The 23,654-nt window shown below is 39.8% G+C and overlaps 1 protein-coding gene across 1 annotated transcript in view; it reads left to right on the top strand.

The window, feature by feature from the left end:
* The window catches only part of LOC146635816 (serine/threonine-protein kinase 26-like), a 53,260-nt gene extending 31,223 nt beyond the window's left edge, over positions 1-22,037 (top strand). The window contains exons 2-12 of the mRNA XM_085350626.1: positions 9,334-9,402; positions 9,576-9,737; positions 9,942-9,998; positions 10,432-10,540; positions 11,473-11,630; positions 16,489-16,674; positions 19,002-19,144; positions 19,247-19,352; positions 19,626-19,682; positions 19,901-20,028; positions 20,265-22,037. Coding sequence (XP_085206752.1) covers positions 9,334-9,402; positions 9,576-9,737; positions 9,942-9,998; positions 10,432-10,540; positions 11,473-11,630; positions 16,489-16,674; positions 19,002-19,144; positions 19,247-19,352; positions 19,626-19,682; positions 19,901-20,028; positions 20,265-20,280 — 1,191 coding nt within the window. The 3' untranslated portion in view covers positions 20,281-22,037. The remainder of the gene's footprint in view (positions 1-9,333; positions 9,403-9,575; positions 9,738-9,941; positions 9,999-10,431; positions 10,541-11,472; positions 11,631-16,488; positions 16,675-19,001; positions 19,145-19,246; positions 19,353-19,625; positions 19,683-19,900; positions 20,029-20,264) is intronic.
* Positions 22,038-23,654: the final 1,617 nt, after the last annotated feature.

Genomic DNA, 23,654 nt, shown 5'->3' with positions numbered 1-23,654 from the left:
GAGGAAGGCGAGGAACCATCATGGAAGGACAGGCCCCTGCACGGTATGTACCACCGGCAGACAGAGAAGGTGGCTGATATCCAGAAATCCTACCAGTGGCTGGACAAAGCTGGACTGAAAGACAGTATGGAAGCACTAATTATGGCAGCACAAGAACAAGCACTAAGCACAAGATCCATAGAGGCTGGGCTCTATCACACCAGGCAAGACCCCAGGTGCAGGCTTTGTAAAGATGCCCCAGAGACAATCCAGCACATAACAGCAGGGTGTAAGATGCTAGCAGGCAAAGCATACATGGAATGCCATAACCAAGTGGCCGGCATAGTATACAGAAACATCTGTGCCGAGTATAACCTGGAAGTCCCGGGGTCAAAATGGGAGATGCCCCCAAGGGTGATGGAGAATGACCAAGCTAAGATCCTGTGGGACTTCAAGATACAGACGGACAAAATGGTGGTGGCTAACCAACCGGACATAGTGGTGGTAGACAAACAGAAGAAGACGGCCGTAGTGATCGATGTAGCGGTTCCGAATGACAGCAATATCAGGAAGAAGGAACACGAGAAGCTCGAGAAATACCAAGGGCTCAGAGAAGAGCTCGAGAAGATGTGGAGGGTGAAGGTGACAGTGGTTCGAGTAGTAATCGGCGCACTAGGTGCAGTGACTCCCAAGCTAGGCGAGTGGCTCCAGCAGATCCCGGGAACAACAGCGGAGATCTCTGTCCAGAAGAGCGCAGTCCTGGGAATAGCTAAGATACTGCGCAGGACCCTCAAGCTCCCAGGCCTCTGGTAGAGGACCCGAGCTTGAAGGATTGACCGCCCACAGTCGCCCGGCATAATTTGCAGATGATGTTGTTTGCCGCCTCTGCAATGCTTTCAACCAAAAAATGCGCAGCTTGATGACACCATCAACACGGCTATCACAGTAGAGCGGTATAGTCAAAATCTCTACCGTTGGCAAAATTCATATAATTTCTACTGTTTCTACCGCCCACCCCTACTGTACGCAATGATTAGTAAACAGTTAGTTAGTGTTGTTTTAAGAGATCTGAAATGTAAATGTGTCCATTTCTAAAGCGTTAACAAGAGGCCTGTCTCTCCCTTATCTTAATTTTATCTCACATTCTGTGCTGGATAGCTTGATCTCCATTTAGTCTGCTGAAGGGCAATTTACAAAGATTCTGGACTTTAATGTGTGATCTATATCAGCGGTCCCGAACCCCCGGGCCTCGGACCGGTATCGGTCCGTGAGTCGTTTGGTACCGGGCCGCGAGAGTTGAGGCTCAGGTGTGAAATGTATAGTTGTCAGGGCTTTTATCGGTTTTCAGCCTTATTTTGTTATCGTTTTTATCATTTACTCGGTTTTCCTTGGTCTTTTCACGTGTGTTATGAATAAATGTTCTTTTTTTCGGTACCGGTACTAGTTTTATTTTGTTGTATTTATCCGCGACACCTTAAAGGCCGGTCCATGAAAATATTGTCGGGCATAAACCGGTCCGTGGCGCAAAAAAGGTTTGGGACCGCTGATCTATATTATACATGATGTAATCTAACTAAATTGAAACATTTTATTGTGAAAGGTTTTAAAAAAACCACATGGACAAGTTACAGACTTGCTTCTCATCTGTAACTCATGCAGTAGACCACATGCTTACCCACAGATTATAATAGAAGTGGGTTGATAAAACCCGTTGCAAAAAAATGGCCGCGAAATAAAGATGAGTCAAGTGAGGTCAGAGGAAAGGTAAAGCATTGCTTGTTTGCAGGAAGTCGGTTATGCTGTCATGCTGTTGACTGACATGGATAAAACCAGAAAGACCAGCAGCAGCAGCAGATTTGGTCCCATAACTGTGGTAAAAATCAAGAAAAACAGGCAGGAAACTGCAGCAATGATTGCCTCAGAGATCTAGATCTATCAGATATGTCTGTTTATGGAGTGCTCAGAGTAAGAACGAGTTACATGACGTAACCCAACCGCGAACTGTGGCAGTGAGGCTTTGATAGCAGGTTTGAGAGAGCGTAGGTGGGAACAGTCCGAGAGTTTAGAGCTGTTCTTTATAGAAACGTAGGAGAATTTGATTGTGAACCAGAAAGAAAGCTGGTAAATAGGACCGTTTTTTTTTTGGTTGCCTAGCTGAGCCTCTAATGGATTGATATTATGTCATATGTCAGCCACCAGTATTCTTCACTCTTCATGGTAGGTAGTTGTTCAGTCGCTCGTCTAGAAGTTTATCTTTGTCCACATCCTTTCAATTCTTTCGCCCATCGTAGCAACAACATTCTGCGGACTTTGGCCATCACTTCGCTGCAAACGGCCTCCTGCATGAACATAGCTTTAGACACAGAGTGCTAGGAAGCTGATAAGCCCGAACATCAGTCATGTTTTCTCACAGTGATGTTGGGGAATTGTTGATGCAGTCATTAAACCTAGTTACAAAATTAACCAGAAAATAAAATATCAGATGGAAATCTCACAATTTGCCAGGCATTAGCCAGTGACGACATCCTGGATTATCCTCTTTTGTGACTTTTAGAAGTTTCTCAATAAAAGAAAAATCTGCAGATTTACTTTGTATTTTATTCTGAGACTGAGCTTATAAAGAAAAGGTGTTTATTGCGGTCATAGCAGAGGGACATTTTTCCATTGGCTTCTTTTTTCAACCAGATGAGTTGCCTCCTGCTGGTCATTAACAAAAATGCAGCTTCCATGTTTGCAAAACTCGAGCCATTTTATGTCCGTGATACTCCGAGAAGACTTAGGCTACGTTCACACTGCAGGCGAAAGCGCATCAAATCCGATTTTTTTTTACCCTATGCGACCCATATCCGATCATGGTATGACAGTGTGAACGGCACAAATCCGATATTTTCAAATCCGATCTGGGTCACTTTCGTATGTGGTACTGAATCCAATGCATATCCGATGTTTCAGAAAGCGACTGCTGTGTGAATGGTCATGTCGCATTAAATCCGTCTTTTACGTCACTGACACAAGACAGACGCCAATTATCAGCGCCAGAGAAGTGCCCGAGAAGACATCGCGAACGCTTCCTGGCCATCCGGTGAAACTGCTGGGAAGACAACGTTGGAGAAACGTTAACATTTTATTTGTACTGCATAACCTGCAGATTCTGACAGAAATCTGCAACTATCCTTTGAAGCACCGCTCCCCTAAAACAGCAATAAGGATCATTATTAGGTTATCTACATTATTATGTAAATAACAAAATAACTTAAAGCAAAAATTGGGAAACATGAAGTCCGAAGTCTTTATATGCGTGAATGGGTGGATGACTGGATATGTAAAGCGCTTTGGGGTCCTTAGGGACTAGTAAAGCGCTATATAAATACAGGCCATTTACCATTTATATTAAGGGCCATCAGTCAAACAATATAGTTTGCTCTGGGTCTAAACAGAGCGCGTTGTGTGTGACGTCTTCGTTTGCGCATGCGGGCCGCTTTGAGCGTTCACACTAGAGCGCGTTTGCTGTCGCATTTTATTTGTAGTGTGAACGAGCAGACAAAAAAATCGGATTTGATCAAAAAATCGGAATTGAGCATTAAGACCTGCAGTGTGAACGTAGCCATAGTTGTAGAAACTGCTCAGAGAATAGTGAATTACACACAGTGTAGAGGTAGGCGATATAAACGATATACAATAGAAACAATATAAATTTGGCCAACAATAGAGATTTTGACTATACCGCTCTACCGCAATAGCGCATGTTGACGATGTCATCAAGCTGCACCTGTTTTGGTCGAAAGCATCGCAGTGGCTACAACCATTATCATCTGCAAATTATGCCGGGCGACAGTCATAGCAAAGAGATGAAGCACTTTTGAAATATGGGGAAAGCCAAAAACTGCGCTTCCTCCACTTCCGTAACATTGATTCATTAATGTTGAATTCTCTCGCAGCTGCTCTATTCCCATGTTGTTGCAGTATATTAATAACTAACCTTGTATTGTGGATGAATAATCTCAGTTGTTCTCCTGACTGAAGTTTGCCCCGTGTATAGCATCCTGTTATGCAATTGCATTTGTCCCTAACCACCAGAATCCGTCACATTAACTTTTATCGAGTGGAAAAAAAGTTCATCCTCCAGCTTCACTGTGCTAATGTTATGCTAACATAGCTGTGTCGCTAGCAATCACGTAGCACAACATTATATACCAGGTAGTCCAACTTCAGTAACCCTGCAAACACCACTGCTGTTTAGTTTTCTGTCTTCATTTATGTTGGAAGTGGTAGCAGAGCTGTACGTTTTAATTAGTTTAAAAAAATCTCTCAGTCAGAACATGGTATGAAATGTTTAGGTGGAAACTAGCGAGCTAACTTCCTGTAAACTTCTAACTTCGTTAAATTTAATAAATTCAGTTTTCATGGATGCCTGGATGTTAAACTTAATTGTTACACCTGGTAAAGCAGCAACGCTGATCATTTTATATGAAATAATTTAGTCAGTTTTTAACACTCAGTGTTCATTTGACTTTGGGACCTGAAGCGGACGGAGTTTTGGACCCAGATTACTAAGCTCCTCACTACGGCAGCCGTAATGCTCTGACAATCCATCAAGCAGTGCGGCTTACCAAAGTTGTACTAAAACATTTTTTAACAGATTTCTGCACGCCAAAATCTGTTCAAGGTCAGTAAGCACAACCAGAATTCATACATAAGGCACACTCTCAATTTTTGAGAAAATTAAAGGATTTTAAGTGTGCCTTATAGTGTGTAAAATACGTTACACAGAAGAAAAGAATATATCGCGATATATATCGTTACTGCACGTGCTTCAAATTATACCGCGATATGGATTTTAGGCCATATCGCCCAGCCCTAACGCAGTGTGTGACACAGAATTAAATGTGTGTGACACAGAATTAAATGTGTGTGACACAGAATTAAATGTGTGTGACACAGAATTAAATGTGTGTGACACAGAATTAAATGTGTGTTTCTGATTACTTTGCACAGCAAAATGAAGATGGTGTGCTTTACATTTTATTGGTTTAGGTGATTAAAAGTGTCAAACTTTTAAGTGTGGCTTGAGTGTAAATGTATTTCCCAAGAACGTTGCAGTCTTAAAATATAACTGGAAGTTGCATCAGTCTGAACTGCTGAGCTCATTCTACATGTGAAGCATCACAATGATAAACACGGATGTTTTCTTCCTGTCGATCAAAACTTTCTTTGTTTTTCAAGATTTCTGTGAAATTGTCTGTGCCTACTTGTCAGTTTTCAGCTTTGAGCACTGACTCCTTTTTGGGCTTCTTTTTTTTTTCTGTCACGGCCACGACGGCTTTGCTTGGAAACTCGTGCAGGGTTTTGAGTCTGTGCGAATGCAGAAACGGGAGAAATGAACTGAAATGACATGTATTTCAGTGTAAGTGCTGCGCTTTGAGCCGCAGCAGCTTTTAGGAAATGAGTGTAACTCAGATAAGTACTGTGCGCGCGTGTGTGTGTGTGCTTGTGTGGTCACGCAGCTGTGTGTGTTCAGTTCCTGTTATCTTCAACTGTCATGCTTGTTTCCTTCTGCACCTCATTGCTGTTTGTGTGTGTCTGTGTGAGTCTGTGGTAACAACATTGCATTCATGTTGCAAAGTTTTGCGTGTGAGGAAATAAGGCAGGTCGCTGGGAATGTGATCAAGTTTTTTTGCGGGTTTTTTTTTTTGTTGCTCTAATAATTCATCTTTTATTTGGTTTCACTAATGGATCCATATTGATACAGTCTTATATCTTATAGCTGTTTTTGTTTTGTTCTGTTTTGCTGTTTTCACTGCCTTTTAAAGGTTTTTAAACCAACATTTTAATTTTTACGTGTTCATTTTTGTTGTTAAGTATATTTAATTTACATGACAAGTCAATGTGCTATATAAATAAAGTTGTCACTGTCATTATATCAAATGATAAATACTGTTTTAAAAAATTCTCTCTGTGTCCTCAAAACGTTTTAGTTTGCTTTGAGGGATGTAAAAATCCAAATGTTTCCATCCGTCCATCCTCTTCCGCTTACCCTTGTCAGGGTCGGGGGGGGGGGGCAGAGAACACCCTGGAAAAGTTGCCAGTCTATCGCAGGGTTAACACATAGAGACAGACAACTATCCACACTCACATTCACAGCTTTGGCCAATTTAGAATTACTAATTAACCTAACTGCACTAACTGCATGTCTTGGACTGTGGGAGGAAGCTGGTGTACCTGGAGAGAACCCATGCATGTTTTAAAATATAACGTACAAAACATTTGGGCGGTGGAAGACAGTATAGTGTTTGATATTTTTTACATTGTTATATTGTATCGATACAAGGATACTAATGTTGGGGGTCCAGACTGCATTAACTCAACTGAAAAACCACCCAACACTAAACACACTGGGTTTGCTCTGAATTAGAAAGTAGCTTTATCAAGCTAACGGCTCAGTCACACGAGTAAAAATACTACAACCAGCTCCGTACGTCTTTAAACTCCTGTGGCACTACGTATGGCAGGTTTTAGTGACAGTGTTGCATTCTTCTGTCTCATTATGCAGCAAATAAAACTGAAGTGAGATCATTCTTATTGAATAAATCAGATGTTAAAAGATTTTAACTTTGAGGATGTAATTTGCATTTTAAAAATGATTATAAATTGCAATATATGCTGTTTCAATACTCAAATTAATGCAAAATGTTAAAAGTCACTACACCAAAAGGTTGATTCTGTTCATCTGGATGTAGCGTTTTCAGTGGGAGAAATGCCCATTGTTCATTCAGTGGTGCTAGTTCCAGTCATTGTGCAATGACTTTATAAGATTGGGGAAACCTGCAGTCAGCTGAGACTGAAGAAGTCACTTGGATGAGTGACGAAACGCTACGTCCAGATGAACACAGTCAATCTTTGGGATTTACTTACCTGGAAGATTGAGCATGCATCAAGATGTTAAAAGTCACTATAATATCTTATTATTCTGTCTTTCTGCCTAATTTCAGTGATTTTATATTTAAAACAAATCCTGCAAAAACAAGGGCAGCAATTACTCATTAGTAACTCCTCTGCGAATCTTTATAGCTGAAATATTTTGTGCATGATAAGCAGCTGTTTGTTCAGTGAATTCAGCTGAGGGTAGTTCAGCCTCGCTGACCTCATCGTACCTGGTGCCAGTAAGGGTGACTCTCCAGCTTGCAGCGAATCTGCAGAGCAGGCACCTGTATTTACACAGCAAGGTCAGCACACCCACAATATCTTTCTGGGCTTCTCTTAGACTAACATCTGCAATCAGGCTTAGCGACTAAAGGCGGCTATCAGCTGGATAAGTCGGTCACTACATCAGAAACGTAGACTGGTCTATTAGCAGCTGATTTTTAACTATAATTAATTCTGTGATTTAATGGAAGTAGAGCAGCTGTGAAAGAATTCAACATTAATGAATCAATGGGACGCAAGTGGAGGAAGCAAGAAGAAAGTTGAGTAAAGTTTGACTTATCTGACTGTTTTGTTTCCCTTAATGTGCCTTATAACCCGGTGTGCCTTATGGATGAAAACAGACCCATTCATCGACAGTGCGTCTTATAATTCCATGCTCCTTATGGTCCAAAAAAATACGTATTTGACTTATTTATTTGGCACACTGCAGTTTCATGTTGCAAAGCACCTCTTTTTATATTGTGTGGATATCATACATGGTTATGCTCGGGATATATCGGCCCATTTCCAATGGAAATGCCTTTTGGTTAAACTGTCAGCAAGGAATTTGCACTGTAAAGTTTTTATATCGCTTTAATGCAATTATAAAGAAACAGCTGCTTGTTTAAGTGGAAATAAATTGATGCTGGTTTTTTTGCACTAATAAAGTTGTGGAGTTGTAAAGTATTTTGTCTTGTGTCAATTATATTGTCAGTTATATCGTTATCGCAAATTATCAAATATATATGGTGATAAATATTTTGCAATATTGCCCTGCCCTACTCCCAGTCTGTCTTCGTACCCAGTAGGCACCAGCTGTGATTTCTCTGATGGTTGCTTTTTGATGTGCTGAAGGTTCTGGTGTGTGTTATGCACCTTTGACAAGGAATAATTAACACACACCTGAACTTTTAAACATCCCTGCATCTAAAGCATCATCAGGTATGCAATGAAGGAGGCCGGTGGATGTTTTTATTGAAAGGCCTGTAATGTTTTATGCTACAGCTAGGGTGTGGATGCTACCTTGACCAGGTCTTTCTTAGAAGTTAGATTTATAGAGCAAACAAGGGAGGATCTAACAGGTGATAATCCATTACATTAACTGGCTGTTTATTGACATGCTTAACAGAGTTTTAGGCCTGTTCTTTCCAGCTGCGATGGCAAATGAAGAACAATAGTCTGTAAGGTCACCTGGTACAAATAGGTTCCCTGTTTTACAATCATATTACCATATTTAGGTTCTTGGTTTTTGTTTTTTTGTTTTAACTAGCTTGCAGCCAACAGGAAAAAAAAGGATCCTCGTATGAAGCTATACTTCTTAATGATGCTCATCAGAGACAGACAAAAACTTTAGACACTCTTGAAACCCTCCTGGCAACTGAGCGCTGAGATCCACAGGCCTTTCTTGGAATAGACGCATACCTGTTAAGCTCACACGTGACCTGCTCTGGAGGAGGTTTCATCTGCAGCTCAAGTTACCGTGGTGATGCTCCTTGGGAAGAAGCACAGTGTAAAGCACAGGTTGAATGTGAAGTTAAGAGGATAAGTCCCTAAACTAAGGAAGGAGCGATAGAACTGCCTGAACTTTCAAAATAAGAGTTAATTATTTACTAGTAATTCCTGATCAGTTTACACATGATTGTTACACCTGGTGGCGCGCCTGAATAGGCTCAGTGTGTCGATGCATTAACACTCATGAGCCAACAGTTTTACTGGAAGTTATATAATATTCAAATGTGTAATAAACACGCAGGATGTGCAGATGTTTTTGGATCAATTTGACGTCAAATGTCACAGCGCTGCTGAGCTTCAGTAACAGAAATCTGGTTTTCTGTTGCTGTTGTTGGAATTGTAAAAATACATTCAATGTCAAGCTACAGCTTATTTAATAATAAGAGAGACGTTTGTCTTAACCAGACTGGCCATTCCACGTCATGATGTCTGTCCGATATTCCAAGCATGCAAATGACTTGGATATCTGCTTCTGGATATTATAAATGATAGAAATGTGTTTTTAATCTATTTGCAAATGAGCAGCATGAGTCTGTTTGTGTTTCAGCCCGTGTGGTGCATTTATCTTAATTTGTTTGAGACCTGTAGTTTTGCTAATAGTTTATTATTTTTATTATTATTATTATGGAGCTGTTAACTCTTTGTTCGTCGTCTCCTCAGAGTACTCAGCTCGATCCAGAGGAGCTGTTCACTAAATTGGATCGCATTGGAAAAGGATCTTTTGGAGAGGTGGGTGTAATTTATTATTTTTTGTCATCTTCTCTCCTACATTCACTTCCTTTATCCCCCTCATTTTTATTCTTTCTCACCTCTCTCTTTCTCTTCTTCCTCTCCTGGTGATCCTCTTTTGTTTTCTTACATCCATGTTTTTTCACTTCTCTGCCTCCCGTTCCCTCCTGCAGGTCTTCAAAGGAATCGATAATCGCACTCAGAGCGTCGTCGCCATCAAAACGATCGATCTGGAGGAGGCAGAGGATGAAATCGAGGACATCCAGCAGGAGATCACGGTGCTCAGTCAGTGCGACAGTCCGTACATCACCAAGTACTACGGCTCCTACCTGAAGGTAAGGCGGATATTTTCATTCAGCCCGGAAGCCGATCTAAGTCAGGTTTAAAAGGAATTCCACAGGAGTGGGGAGTGTTATTTTCCCACAGAAAATTTTTCACCTACTGCGAACTAAGGATTTTTTTTTTATTCCCAGTATATTGTAGTTGAGTCATTTTTATAGGCACATTGTTGGAAGTTTATTTGTAATTCTGTCTTTCAGGGAAGTAAATTGTGGATCATCATGGAGTATCTTGGAGGGGGCTCAGCACTCGACTTGGTGAGTCTTTATGTCCATTTGTAGAGGATTTATTGTCCATGAAACCTAGTAAGTGAAATAATATCAAGTAATGACTAGAGCCAATGTTTGTGAGGTCTCGCTAATAGATGTAGAAAGCGTTTAATCTCCTATCCTTTAGTTTCATCCTCCCTGTTTTGGAGAATTCTCACTTATGAGTATAAACATCTCTTTGCACATAAATACAGAGAAATTAAACTTTAATTCTTTTAAATCAAAATAAAAAACAAAGTTTTTAAAACTCTGTTTAAAATGAGAAAATCTGATTCATTAACATTTGATTGTCTAATTTTCTGTGTTGGGACTTGTCTTGATTGAAACTGGAATAGGGTGTGTTTGTGAGCCTCCGGCATATCACAGTGTATTTTATACCCGTGTCATCACTCTGCGTGTGTGTGTGTGTGTGTGTGTGCAGCTGCGGGCAGGTCCGTTTGATGAGTTTCAGATTGCCACCATGCTGAAGGAGATCCTGAAAGGGCTCGACTACCTGCACTCTGAGAAGAAGATCCACAGAGACATCAAAGGTGCGGCAGGTGCTGGTTAGACTGTAGCGCCCGGACCTCTAACACCGATTCAAATATTATATCATTTAAATGAAAGTAAGATTCAGAATCTGAGAATCGGTGCAGGTGTTGGTGCCTTAGGGGAAACGAAACTTCCCACAATTGACGACCTCTTTCATTGGAAGCCCGTCCATTTAATTTATGTCGCAGGATCCATGCAGAAAGCTTTCTTGATCGCTGATCACTACTTGATTTTCTCACATTTGACAAAAGATTTTCATATTCTGCGAGGCTGTGACACTCGAGCGTTACTGAGCTGGGTATTGAAGTAAACACTGTCATAGAAACAATGAAGAACTTCAACATGTTCTCATTACCAACTGTGAAACAGCTCTCAGGATGTTGATCCACCCACACAGGCCTGAGAGCAGGTTTAACATGAGGTCTGAGTAGTTTGATTCACCCTGATGTGTTTAAATCATATTTCAGCCTACTTATGGAACAAAATGACTGGGCGTGCATCAGAAGTTAGTGAGGGTGATCTCTGCCTGTGCAGATATTCTTGGAAAAGCGCAGAAAACGATTCTAATGTTTGTCACACTACGTCTTTATTGATATATCCTGATGTGTCAAAAGTCATCTTTAAGAGTACAGGGGAAGTCGTCAGAAGGAGGAAATGGAAAAAAAAATTTTCAAACCCGTGAAATTGATACTTACTTGATACTTATTCTTTAATATGTGCTAACTTTGTACTCAACATCTTAGCTGTAGGGGTTCAGAGATGAAGGACAGCCGCTTTAGTGGAAATCTGGAATTCTTTTGCGATTTTTATACTTAATTTGACAGCATTAGAATCAGAATTACATTTATTGCACAAAATAACTACCATTAGTTGATGATGTTACTCAGTCCGATGATGTTGCAGAAAGGTTAAATTATTTGCTTCTCTGCAGCTGCCAACGTCCTGCTGTCGGAGCAGGGTCAGGTGAAGCTGGCGGACTTCGGAGTGGCAGGTCAGCTGACAGACACGCAGATCAAGAGGGAAACCTTTGTGGGAACGCCGTTCTGGATGGCTCCTGAGGTCATCCAGCAGTCCGCCTACGACTCCAAGGTAAGACACCTGTTTATACCGTTGCAGATTTCATAAAGGCCATTCATAATCTTTAGCTTATAACTAGAAGGTAGTTGTGGGAATTTCAGAATGCAGAACCACCTCATATTCATTCAAAATGAGCAAACTCTGGCTGTACAAATAAGAGACATTTAGAGGAAGTGTCTTATACAACAGTTCTGCTTGTTTACATCACCCGGACAGCGTGAACTTTTGAAAATGTCCATCAAAACCTGAAGCTTGTACTTCCACTTCCATCTAACAATGAAACTCTAACTTAAAGTCAACAACAGCCATGTAACAATGAGCTTGACGACTCTGCTGAGCATGTGCTTGAAAACAAAAGAAAACTGCCAAATTTGATCAGAATTAAATGTCATTAACATAGTTGCAGTTGTACAAACTGCGTCTGCACTGGACCTGGAGGCATAACACGAAAGAGTTAAATGTAAAACAAACAAAATACTTTCTATTGTGCTGCCCTTCTTCACATCCACTCAGCTCCTCTTGGAAACTGTAATTATCCAATTATGTCTGAGGTGCCATAAGTATGCAAGGCACGACAGACATACCTTTCTATATATGTCTTATTTGCACAAAAGGACAGTAGGCAAAGCATATTTTCACATTTATTTTTAGACTTTATTTTGTTGTTGTTGCTTTTTGCATATAGTTTTTGGGTGTGTTTTTCCAAAAAATATACGCTAAAATTAAGAAAACTAATCAAATTAAGAGCTTGCACATACTGGTGTATTAGCTATACTGTTAAGTTAGGCATTATCCTAATATTGGGTGGTTGTCTAATAAATTTGTTAAACTTGAGAGAAAATTATTTTCTCATAAGTTTAATGACTTTGGGCAAGGTTCACAACAAAATAAAGTATAAAACTATTCTTATGTTAAGCTAATAGCTTCTCATAGTCAAAAATACAAATGCTAAGGAATGGAGAAACCTGTGCTTGTTAGCATGTTAGCATGCATTTCTAGCTAAAGGCCTGATTGTGATGCTGCATTGGTAGTCGGTAGTCACATAACAGCCTTTAACAGAAAACTTCTAATCAGTGTTTGAGACTTATTTTGAAAGAACCATCTTTTAGATTAGTGCAAATTTTCCTAGTTAATTCAAACAGCACCTATCCTTATACCAAGACAGGCATTTTCTCACCCTTTAAAAGTCCACCAGGTCTTAAAAAATAAAAACAATAGACTATCCCGCTTTGTGATTTTCCTCCTACTCTGTTTGCGTGTTGCTGTAGCAACCCAACACATGTGGATTTGTTGTTGTGGCCCACTTTGCATTATTTCCACAGTCCTCTAGGGTTTATTTGCATCCAATAGAGACGCTGCTGCCATCGTGGCGATTTTAGCTTTTATTTGATGAGGATGATGATGATGATCGTCCACTTGGTCCCCAGTTTAGAAGGGATTCCCTCACCGTGTCCTTTGTTTGTGTATCAAAACAATGACTTCAGCAGTGAATGGAGTTAGAAATGCACCTTGCACCTGCTGGCATCAAACACGCAGGTTTTGATGCAAGTCACAGAGCAAACAAAACTGATGAAATTTGTATAAAGAGGCGGAGCTGCTTTCTGTCTGCTTGTTTTATAAGTGTGTTCTTTGGAAATAAGGCAGATCCATTAGGGTGTTTTCACTTGACCTCTTGATGTGGTTTGGTTCATGTGTCTTTGTGCGTATATGTAACACTGCCTTCATGTGCCTTTGTGATTTATATTGTGTATTTTGGCCTTAGAGGGATCAGGTAACAAAAAAGGTCTATAAATGATCTAGAAATGTGACCAAAAACTCATTTAAGCTGGACTCGTTCATTATCTCTCTGGCACAGTTTAATTGCTCAAATATCTGCAGGAGACCATCATTTAAAGCAGGGGTCCCCAATCTCAGTCCACGAGGGCCGGTGTCCCTGCAGGTTTTAGATCACCCTGGATCAACACACCTGAATCACATGATTAGTTCATTACCAGGCCTCTGGAGAACTTCAAGACTTGTTGGGAAGGTAATTTATCCATTTACATCAGCTGTGATGGATCAAGGACACATCTGAAACCTGCAGGACACCGGCCCTTGTGGACTGAGATTAGGGACCCCTGATTTAAAGGTGTTTTTTTTTAAGTTTTAAAGGAATAATCATGTAGTTTGTGAAAAACAAAAACAGGTTCAAGTATGAATGAATGTTTGAGTCTGTACTGTTTTGTTTTTTTGTTTTTAAAATCCTCTTTAAAGGGAAGGAAGACAAAGTGCAACTTGTTGAAATACCGAAGGCGGTTTGGAGACTTTGCCAACGGTTACGTAAATGTAACCTGAGAAGTTAGAACAAGCCTGCAAACAGAAGACAGCCATTGTACTTTGCTGTGTGTGTGTGTGTGTGTGTGTGTGTGTGTGTGTGTGTGTGTGTGTGTGTTGCCTAATCTCATATCAGTCTCGGTCACAGACTGTCAGTTGTCCTATTAATACATCAACCATGTGACTTTGACCAGAGGTATTTGAATCTCCGCACCATTTACAGAAGCACTTCCTCTGTCAACCAGCAGTATTTTCAACTTTCTCAAAATAATCTTGTTAGTTGATGTTACAGCCACTCATAACCCATAATTCAGTTATATTTCTAAGAAGTCTTGCCCTGTTTTTCAGTGACTGGCCTGAACAGCCATTAGCGTGAGAGCAGTGTAAAGCCTGCCAGAGGCTGATTCAGGACAGTGACATGACTGAGAAATGTAAATGTTTTTACAAGTTGAATATGTTTCTTTAACTCTGCCCTACTGTTTGCCACTAACACCACAGTTTCCTGTGGGGTTTAGTCCATACAAGTAAAAAAAAAAAAAAAAAAGCAGACAGGAAGTGGGGGGAACCTCAGCTAGATCGAACTGTAGATAAGTGTAAGGGTTCATCTGATGCACAGATCAGCTGCTCTGCATCACTGGTTGTATTAGAGGTGGAAGAGGCTTGGATCGCCTTTTTTTTATTTTATTTTTTAAATAATAGTGGTCTGCCTCCAGCTAGGTTAATAGTTCAAAAAGGTGGTGCCTCCTACACTTTATGTTGTGTTGAGCTACAGTTGAGAGTTGTGCATACACTCACCTGGATAGTTTTTGTTTATTCTTCTACGTAAAAAAAACCTTTCCAGGCACAGAACAAATTTTTGTTAAATCCTTCTACATATCACAGAATTTATGAAATCACATTAGAGAAAAGAAAACACTGCAAAAGCTAAAAAATAAATAAATACATAAATGATGAAACAAAGCAGACGTGTTATTGGGGAAACAATAATGCAATGTTCGACCTGATGAAGTGACAAGCTAGCAGTAAATGGCTAACATGAATATACAGTGTTATATGAATCACTGATTAAAACACACGTTACCTCGTCTTGTTTTCCTCTCACAACAATGATGAAATCTGTGCTTCTTTTAAGCGTGCCTCAGTGCAGTCCTTTACATGTTTTGGTTTTTGTTTCTTCTGCCAGTGGTCCGTCACGATATTGTGTCCCCAGGAACCTTTCTGTTTTTGCCCTGTCTTTCTTCCCTCACGCCAAATCTGTCACGGCACATTGCTGTTCCTGGTTTGCGCCAATATGAATAAAATTTTATTCTACTTTCTCTGTATTTTTAGTGCTTTTGCAGCATTTTTCTATTTGCTGGAGTTTTATTCGTTTTTTTTTTTTGAGTGCAACTTACGGGACCCAGACTCAGGCACAAATTTGGTCTTTTTCCTCTTTACATGGAAGAAATCTAATAAAACCTTATCATGAATAATCTCTAGATGAGTAGTTTTCTCATTTTTGTAGGTATTTATTGAGAATTAACTTGTTTTATACCATTTGGTGTCCATCGGGGTGGGTGTGCGTGCGTGCGTGCGTGCGTGCGTGCGTGCGTGCGTGTGTGTGTGTGTATTCCTACCACATGCTGCCATATGGTCAGTGTGACTGTAATGGAGCTGGCAGAGTTAACAGTCAAATAGTGACTGAGCATCCTGTAGTAATGTGACCCTGAACAGCACTGCTACAGCTGAAGTCTGTGTGACTGTGTGTGCATATATAAGACAATGTCTGCTTCTTGTCTGGTCTGCCACATGATTGTTAGAGCAAGTTGAGAAGATGGGATATTCAATCGTTCATGCATGAGTAACGGCTGTGTGTGTGTGTGTGTGTGTGTGTGTGTGGACAGGTATTAACATCTTCATGGGGACCAAAAATTGGTAGTTTACTATACTTGTGGGGACAAACAGCCCTTGTGGGGACCAAAATCAGGGTCCCCACAAGTTTGAAGGCATTTTTGAGACTCAAAATGTGGTTTTAGTGTCAGGTTGAAAATTAAGTTGTGGTTAGGTTTAGGGTAAGGGTCAGGGTTAAGCATTCATTTTTGATGGTTAGGGTAAGCAGCTAGGGAAAGCATTATGTCAATGAGATGTCCCCACAAGGATATAAATACAGGTTTGTGTGTGTGTGAGTGTGTTCCTCCTTACCAGCTTGACATATGTTTAGTGGGTGTCACAGCCACCGTGCAAACAGAAAGTCAGCCTGACTCAGCATGTTGGCGTGTTTCTGCCTTTATGTATTAATAGCTGCACAGCCTGTATTCCTGTATCAAAGTTGTGCTAAAATAATCTTTACCCAATCACATGAATGTTTAAAGTCATTTATAAGGTTAAAAAAAAAATCAGATTCCTTCATGTGTCTCTGTCAGTTTGTTGTTAAGAATACAAAATCCCCTGTGTTGTCTGTGTATGAGTATGTCTGCTTTACATAGCCATAATCCACCTATAAACATGCAAAAAGTCTGTTTAAAGCTTTGATCACTGTCAATAACATGTAAATGTGTTTATTGTTTGCCCCTCCCAGGCGGATATTTGGTCGCTGGGCATCACGGCCATCGAGCTCGCCAAGGGGGAACCGCCGAACTCCGACATGCATCCAATGCGAGTGCTCTTCCACATCCCCAAATCCCCTCCTCCAACACTGACTGGTGATTTCTCCAAAAGCTTCAAAGAGTTCACAGAAGCTTGCCTCAACAAGGACCCTTCTTTTGTAAGACTCACAGCTGACACACACATTTAATGCAATAAACCTTTGGGGGTTTTGTAATTTAAAAGTATTTAGCTGCCATATCCTTTGAGTTCTATTCACATTAAAAATCTATGTTATTTTAACACTGGTGGAAAGTGCTTAAAATTTTCTCTCTGCATTTCTGTGACATTTCTGGTTTTACTTTAGCACTTTATCCCTTTAATTCCTACTTGGAGTAATCCATATTTCTCTTTTCTGAACTAAGTAATTTCTGTCACATTTCGCTCCTGCTTGTCGAACAAAATAACTTTGTGTGCATCACAAGTTAGTGAGGGTGGTCTCTGGACTTCGGAAAAACCCAGAAACGATCCCAATGGTTGTCAAACCGTGTCTTTATTGATATATACTGAGGCATCAAATGCCATTGAGTGTACAGGAGAGGTCATTAGATCTTGTTTTTATGGGGAAAGAGCTAGAGCAGTTGCATTTATGTGACCAACAGTCTTGGTAACTTTCTGAGGTCGTTTTTTTTTTTGGGGGGGGGGGTTTCAATTACCCAAAATAAGCTGCCTTGTATGTTTTGTTGTAAACCCAGAGTTCATGTAGCCTTCTGTACATTTACCTCTAAATGTACTGAGTTTAACTCACTGCTTAGCGTTTTGATATTTGCAGCATTTCTTTCACCACATCACGAGAAACTAGCTTTGATTTCCCTTAATTTAGCCCACTCGGTCTGTATGTAGCTGGCTGATGGAGCTCCTTACTAGCTGACAGTGTAAAAGATGCGATGTTATTATAGCTAGCTAAAACTAAAACTCATTGTGGAACATACAGTTTAGTTGACTCAAATAAAATAAAAAAAATTAACTTTTGAAAAAAATGAAAACTAAGTGAAACAATTTTTTGAACTTCCTAGAGAACTAAGCTAAAATAAAAATGCAAAGGAAAACATCCTTAGTTTTACTATCTGTTAGTTTGTGAGTCACCGAAAGACTCTGGATGTCTATGAGACAATGACACATTATGAGTCACCTGCTTTCAAAAAGTCCACTGTTTTTTTTTTTATTGCAATACCTCGACTAATTTTTCCCCTAATCTTGCCTCTGGCACGTGCGTTTGTCACTGTTCAGCTAGAAAGAAGTCTGAGAAACAGAATAACATTATGAGCAGCATCCAGAAACACTGTAACAGAAGCAGATTGGTTATTTGAAAAATTAACTTAATAACCAGTAGGTTGAACTACAAAACTAATTTGCTACTTGGTATTTGTTACACTGGTGACCACATACAGCTAAGAAAATTGTTAGATTGTAACAAGTTCCAGATGGCAGTCGCTTCCAGGTGTCAAACCTGGGCTACGTTTGGCGTTTACAGCTCATTTATGGACCTAGAAGTTGTGTTAGCTCAACGTGGTCCAGGTATCGCCACACACCTGACATCTGGCCAATATAAGGTGAACCTGGGGCTGAGTTAATGTAGCCTGAGTCAACACCATCTGCTTCCCAGCTGGGCCCACCGGGGTGTGGGAAGCACTTGGATAAGTGGCGCTGGTGTCAATACTTAGGCACTATTTACAGTGTTTTGTATACTTACTAGCAAAGCTTACGAGTTCAATTTCCTGGCAGTGACGAGGCTGTCGGCATACACGTCTTAGACTGTGTTTACATTAGCTAGTAATATGAATAACTAAGGAAGTTAGTTTACATTTGTACTAATGTTATATCAGTCATAAATGTTAGCATTTCCTGCTGTACGGAGAGACGCGCTACCACATATGTGGCTTTATTGACCCCAGATTATTCATAAGCTGTGTCAGTGTTGGGAAATGGTAGCATGGACTGGGACTTCTATTGTGCGTTTTTACTCTGATTGAGCACACAGAGTGCTTTCTGCTAAAAGTCCCATTCATGCAGCCCGTAATATCTAACAATCACCCACACACAAACTCTATTGGTCATCAAGGGCAACTTAGGCTTCTGATTGGTGGCTTTACCTGCTGGGCCGCCATCCTTGTAAACTCCCCCTTTAGTATTTTGTGAGCTTGGCGCAGATGGCTTCATTTCCTACAGTTAGGGTGGTTTGAATATTTCAGGACAGCTTCCCTGTTCTCTGTGTGTGTGATTTACGTTGGATCCTGCTGCCCCCTGCTGGTCACTTCTGTTTTCAGCCTATCTTTCTGATATTCTTTTTCTCCATCTCCTCCAGGAAAGCTGAAGCTTTTTTAACTTTTCATCTTAAATCTATAGACTAATAACATCATGACCTGTTTTTTTTGTTTTTTGTTTTTTATCTCTTTTCAAAAAAAAAAAAAATTTAAAAAAATTACAATCAGTTTTCTTGTCCTGCAGCGTCCCACAGCCAAGGAGCTGCTCAAACACAAGTTCATCGTCAAACACTGCAAGAAGACGTCCTATCTCAGCGAGCTGATTGACAGGTACAGGAGGTGGAAGGAGGAGGACCACAGTGACAACAGTTCAGACGACTCTGACAGGTATTGTCTCTTGATTTAGCTGGAACTTCGTCTTCAGGTGTGTGTGAGCAGAGAGGTCCGACATCTATCTGTGCATTTAAATGTGTTCATTTTTTCTTTAAGTGAATCTAGTAATAAGGAAAACAACGAGTCTCCAGAGTGGTCCTTCACCACTGTCCGTAAGAAGAAGCAGGACAAGTCAGATAGCAGGACCATCCTCAATGGAAATGTTAGTACCACCTGTGTGTGTTACTTTGTTTTTTAACTTGTAGTTGTTTTTACTTGTATTTTAAAGTCAAATCAGAAGTATGGTCCATAATGGTCTCGCTAGTAATGCCTCAGTCTCAATCATCTAGCCGGACCAGCCACTTTATTAGTTACACCTTGCTAGTACTGGGTTGGATTTTTTTTTTTTTTAATGCAATATGAGGAAGTCGGAGGTCAGTATAACTTGGATTCTCACAGTCTTTTGTTTTCTTGTCCTCTTCATCCTTGGGTTCAGGATCAGATGAGTAAATCTGCCAGTCTCACCACAGTCATCTCCCCCGTCTTCACAGAGGTTGGTATACACAAGTCTCCTAAACATCAATACACTCATCCTTTTGTTTCAGACACTGTTTTTGGGATCAGGGAATATGTAGTTATCCTGCCATTGATTTTGGGCTTTTGTGCTGATTTTTGTTGGAGGGTTTTGTGGTAACCTGAGAGAAGTGAGCTAAAATAAAATAAAATAAAAGATTTTCAAAAATGATTCTTATTGTTCAACTTCTTCTGTAGTTGAAGCAACAGCACAAGGAGCACTCTGAGCAGCGGTTGGCCATCGAGGAGCTGGAACGTAACATTCGAATAGCTGAAGATATCTGTCCAGGCATCACGGACAAGATGGTCACGCATATCATTGCCAGGTACCAGAAGTGTAACCTTTTCTAAATACAGCGTTGCGTTCCTGTTTCTTTCAATTATTTATGACAACCTTCTCTCATTACTCAATTTCTTTTATTGGAAGTTAATTCTCTTATTTATGCCAGAATATGATGCTTTTATTTGCCCTTCGTCCTGTTTCTTTCTCCCTCTTTTACATTATTCAGAACAGAACATTTGTATCCTCCTTCATTTGTTAACCAAATATCTTCCTCCTCAGATACACAACAAATTGAAAGATGGATGGATCGAAAGAAAAAACATGAAGAGAGAGAGACTGTTTCCTTTACGGTGACGCTGCTGGATGATGAAAATAAGGCAGATTTGCTGTGCAGTATCTGCTTGCTGTACACACACACATCTCAACACACACTCACACACATGCACGCACACACACTACCAATGTAATATATACACTATATTAAACATATACATATAAATTCCCTGCTGCTGGTTGAAAACCTTTTATCTCCCTATGGTTAATTAAAAAAAAATCCACAACAATAACGAAAATAAAATCTGATGTATAGCTTTTATTTCTGATCTGCCTTTACCATAATGTGCCTTAGTTCTTTTTGTTATCAGTCATTTTCTACATTTTCTGCTGTCACTTGTTTTCTTAAGAGGTTTTTGTAGAAATGGCTCACGAAGGAAATGTAATACCAAAGAAGGTTCTCGTCCATCAGCAGTGGTATGTTTTTGTGTCATGTTTTTGTGTCATGAGTTGCCTGGAGTCTGTAGATGTCTTTATTCTTGTTTAGTAGCACTTGAGACAGATGATATGCCAATATTACATTTGTTTTTTATTTTTGTTTTTCAGTAATGTCTTTCAGTTACAGTTCCCTGATCCCAGAATTCATTCAAGGTGGTTTCTGTTAAAGCAGTGTAGATCCTTCAATTTTACTGTTTTGTACAGCGACTTTCTTGAATATTCAAGGTGAAAAGCCTCCTACTCTAAAATGGTACAAATGTGGTGAATTTATGGAACTTTTTAATGTCCAAATGTTCCTAAACTTTTAAATTTCCCCATCAAGTTTAATAGCTTATCTCCAGTCTCTGGCTAGCTTGGCTAGGTAGCCAGTTGCCTGTTAACTGGTAGGCTAGCTGTTATTGTAGCTACCCAAAGTTGCTGGCAAGATATGAGTAGTTAAAATGCTGAAAATGGCTGCCATGTGAATAAGGCTGGTTTAGTTAGTTTTAGTAACAAAGCCACTGGCAGCACACAACTGTTAGTCCAGATTTATTTTGTTATGTTAGTCTTGCTAGCCAAATAGTTAGTAGCTTGCTAAACAGTAAGCTAGATAGCTGTTGTTGTTACTGCCCTTCTCTAATTAGCAGCAGTTAAGGCTTTAATCACAGAGGCTTAGAGACCAATCAGTGACCTAGTAGAGGGGGGAAAGAAATGTGTAGTCCCCGATTGATTGGCAAGTGGTTGCTGGAGTGTTCTTGCACTTGCTAGCTTCAATGCAAACCTCCTACCAATTGCTTTGGTTGCTAGCAGATTGCCACAGTTGTTTGTAGTTTGTACGGAAGATGCAAAAATTGTCTACACTGATCAACTACACCAAGTGGTAATGAAACCTTGAAAAATGTGGTGCCAACTGGAAACAAAGAACGTTCCTTTGTAAGTTTTGCCTTACCACTGAAACCAATACATTTCATTAGGCACATGTCCTCTGTTTCCATTACAAATTTTTTCCAGTTTCACTACCACTCGGTGTTTGGTTAGTGTTTGCAGATAAGTCGCCATCTTCCATGCAGACTGCTGGCAAACATGGCAAGCTGCAAGTGACTGAAGCAGTCACGAGTCTTTCAGTGCAACACACTCAATGCAAACACGTTTATCACTTGCCAACTGATTAGGAGGATACGCCTTCATTCTTAGCAACTGGAGGTTACCATGCAGTCACTGACCAGTCTTTTTGACTGAGGTACAGGATGTTAAAATGATGAAAATGGCTGCCATTTGGTGAGTGTAACTACGTTTGATAACCCACACCCAGTAAGATTGAAGGAATCTTTTTTTTTATTTTTTTTTTTATTAAAGAATACATGTTGACATGTAGTTATGACACAAAGGTCTTCCAGTGGCTGCTTCATTATATGTAGCATTTTGGAAAACTTGGTAAGTTTCAGATTGTGTCAGAAAGTTTTACGATATCTTCCTTAATAGACAACATTGGAAAGTAGCGCAGGTTTTTTCAAGGGCATGAAGGGACCTGCAGTTGAAGGTGTTACTGATAGTTTGTACCAAAGACACTATATAAAATTCAGTCGCTGTATATTTGTTTCGTTTTTTTTATATATATCATAAGGGATACAATGCTTGTTGAGGGGTAGATGTAAAGTGAAAGATGTAAGATTTTACAGCAATGTACTCATTTTTTGTAGCGGGACTTAGAGTTTTATGAATAAATATTTAAGTTTGATTCAACTGCTTTCACTGGGTTTTATTCAGTGATTATGAGTTCCTTTATTATATATTTTTTACAATCTTGCACTTTATTAATTTTAACACAATTGTCTTCTTGTTTTTAATCCTTTAATGACAAAATGCGACTGTAATATATATAAACCCAAAGTTCACTTTTTACTACAGAAGTAACAATACATTATATAACTACATCACCCAGAAAATGATTCCACCAACATTATGAAGGCATCATACCCACACACAAAGACTTTATATTTAAGTCCTAGAAGGTCCTTTTCCAACAGACATCAAGATTAATTTAGTCATTTTCACACAGATTAAAAATTATTTATTTTTATTGGTGTTTGATTATTTATTATTATTGTTTTGCTCTGTTTTTAAACCATTGCCATTAGTCTGAAATAATGTCTCCAAATACAGCAGTATGTCAACATTAAATAACACAACCTGAAATTCAGATGATCTGATCGGGATCAAATTGACCACCATTTTAGTCTGTGGGAAAGGTTAAAGCCAGCACAACTACCACATTGCTAATAGTTCGCTGGTCCAGTGGGATCAAAACAGACTCCACATGATTTCAGTCCAATCCACACAATCTGTGAATGTTAGATTCCAGTGCTTGATAGGCTGGATTAACTGGTAAGGGTATGGCTAGTGTTTGCATATAACTATAAATGCATATAAACGGCAACAGGGATTTCATTCTCTCTTAGCGTTTTTTTTTTTGTTTGTTTTGTTTTTTGGATGTAGCAACAAGGGTCTTTGTTGATACACATGTCGCTTATGTTTTACTTTGGACAGTCAGTGAGGACGATCACATAGAAATATAGACAATTATGGACGATTAAAGGTAATGCCAAGAATGCAGATTCTTGGCGTATTCTTTGTACTTTAAAACTCAGTTACACACAGATCGGTTGTTGTTCCCTTGGCAACAACTATTTAGTATGCAAAAAATGTTTTCCCTTACCAGCTGGCAGTGGAGGTTGCTGCCTGTGGTTAGCAACGTCAAAGATGATAAAATCAACACTTTCCAATAGATGCACTTTTCAGAGTTTCACCACCACTAGGTGATTGTTTGTAGTCAAGTCTCCGTCTTCCACGCAAACTGGATCACCGTAGTGATCTGCCAGTGAGCAAATCAATCAAAAAGAGGTTTTCAGTGCAGTACCA

This window comes from Diplotaxodon limnothrissa, linkage group LG3 (genome assembly GCF_057381915.1).
Source record: "Diplotaxodon limnothrissa isolate DT_005_m linkage group LG3, D_limnothrissa_male_GT1.1, whole genome shotgun sequence".
Taxonomy (NCBI): domain Eukaryota; kingdom Metazoa; phylum Chordata; class Actinopteri; order Cichliformes; family Cichlidae; genus Diplotaxodon; species Diplotaxodon limnothrissa.
Note: the sequence above shows the minus strand (reverse complement) of the source record. Positions and strands in the feature narration are given on the sequence as shown.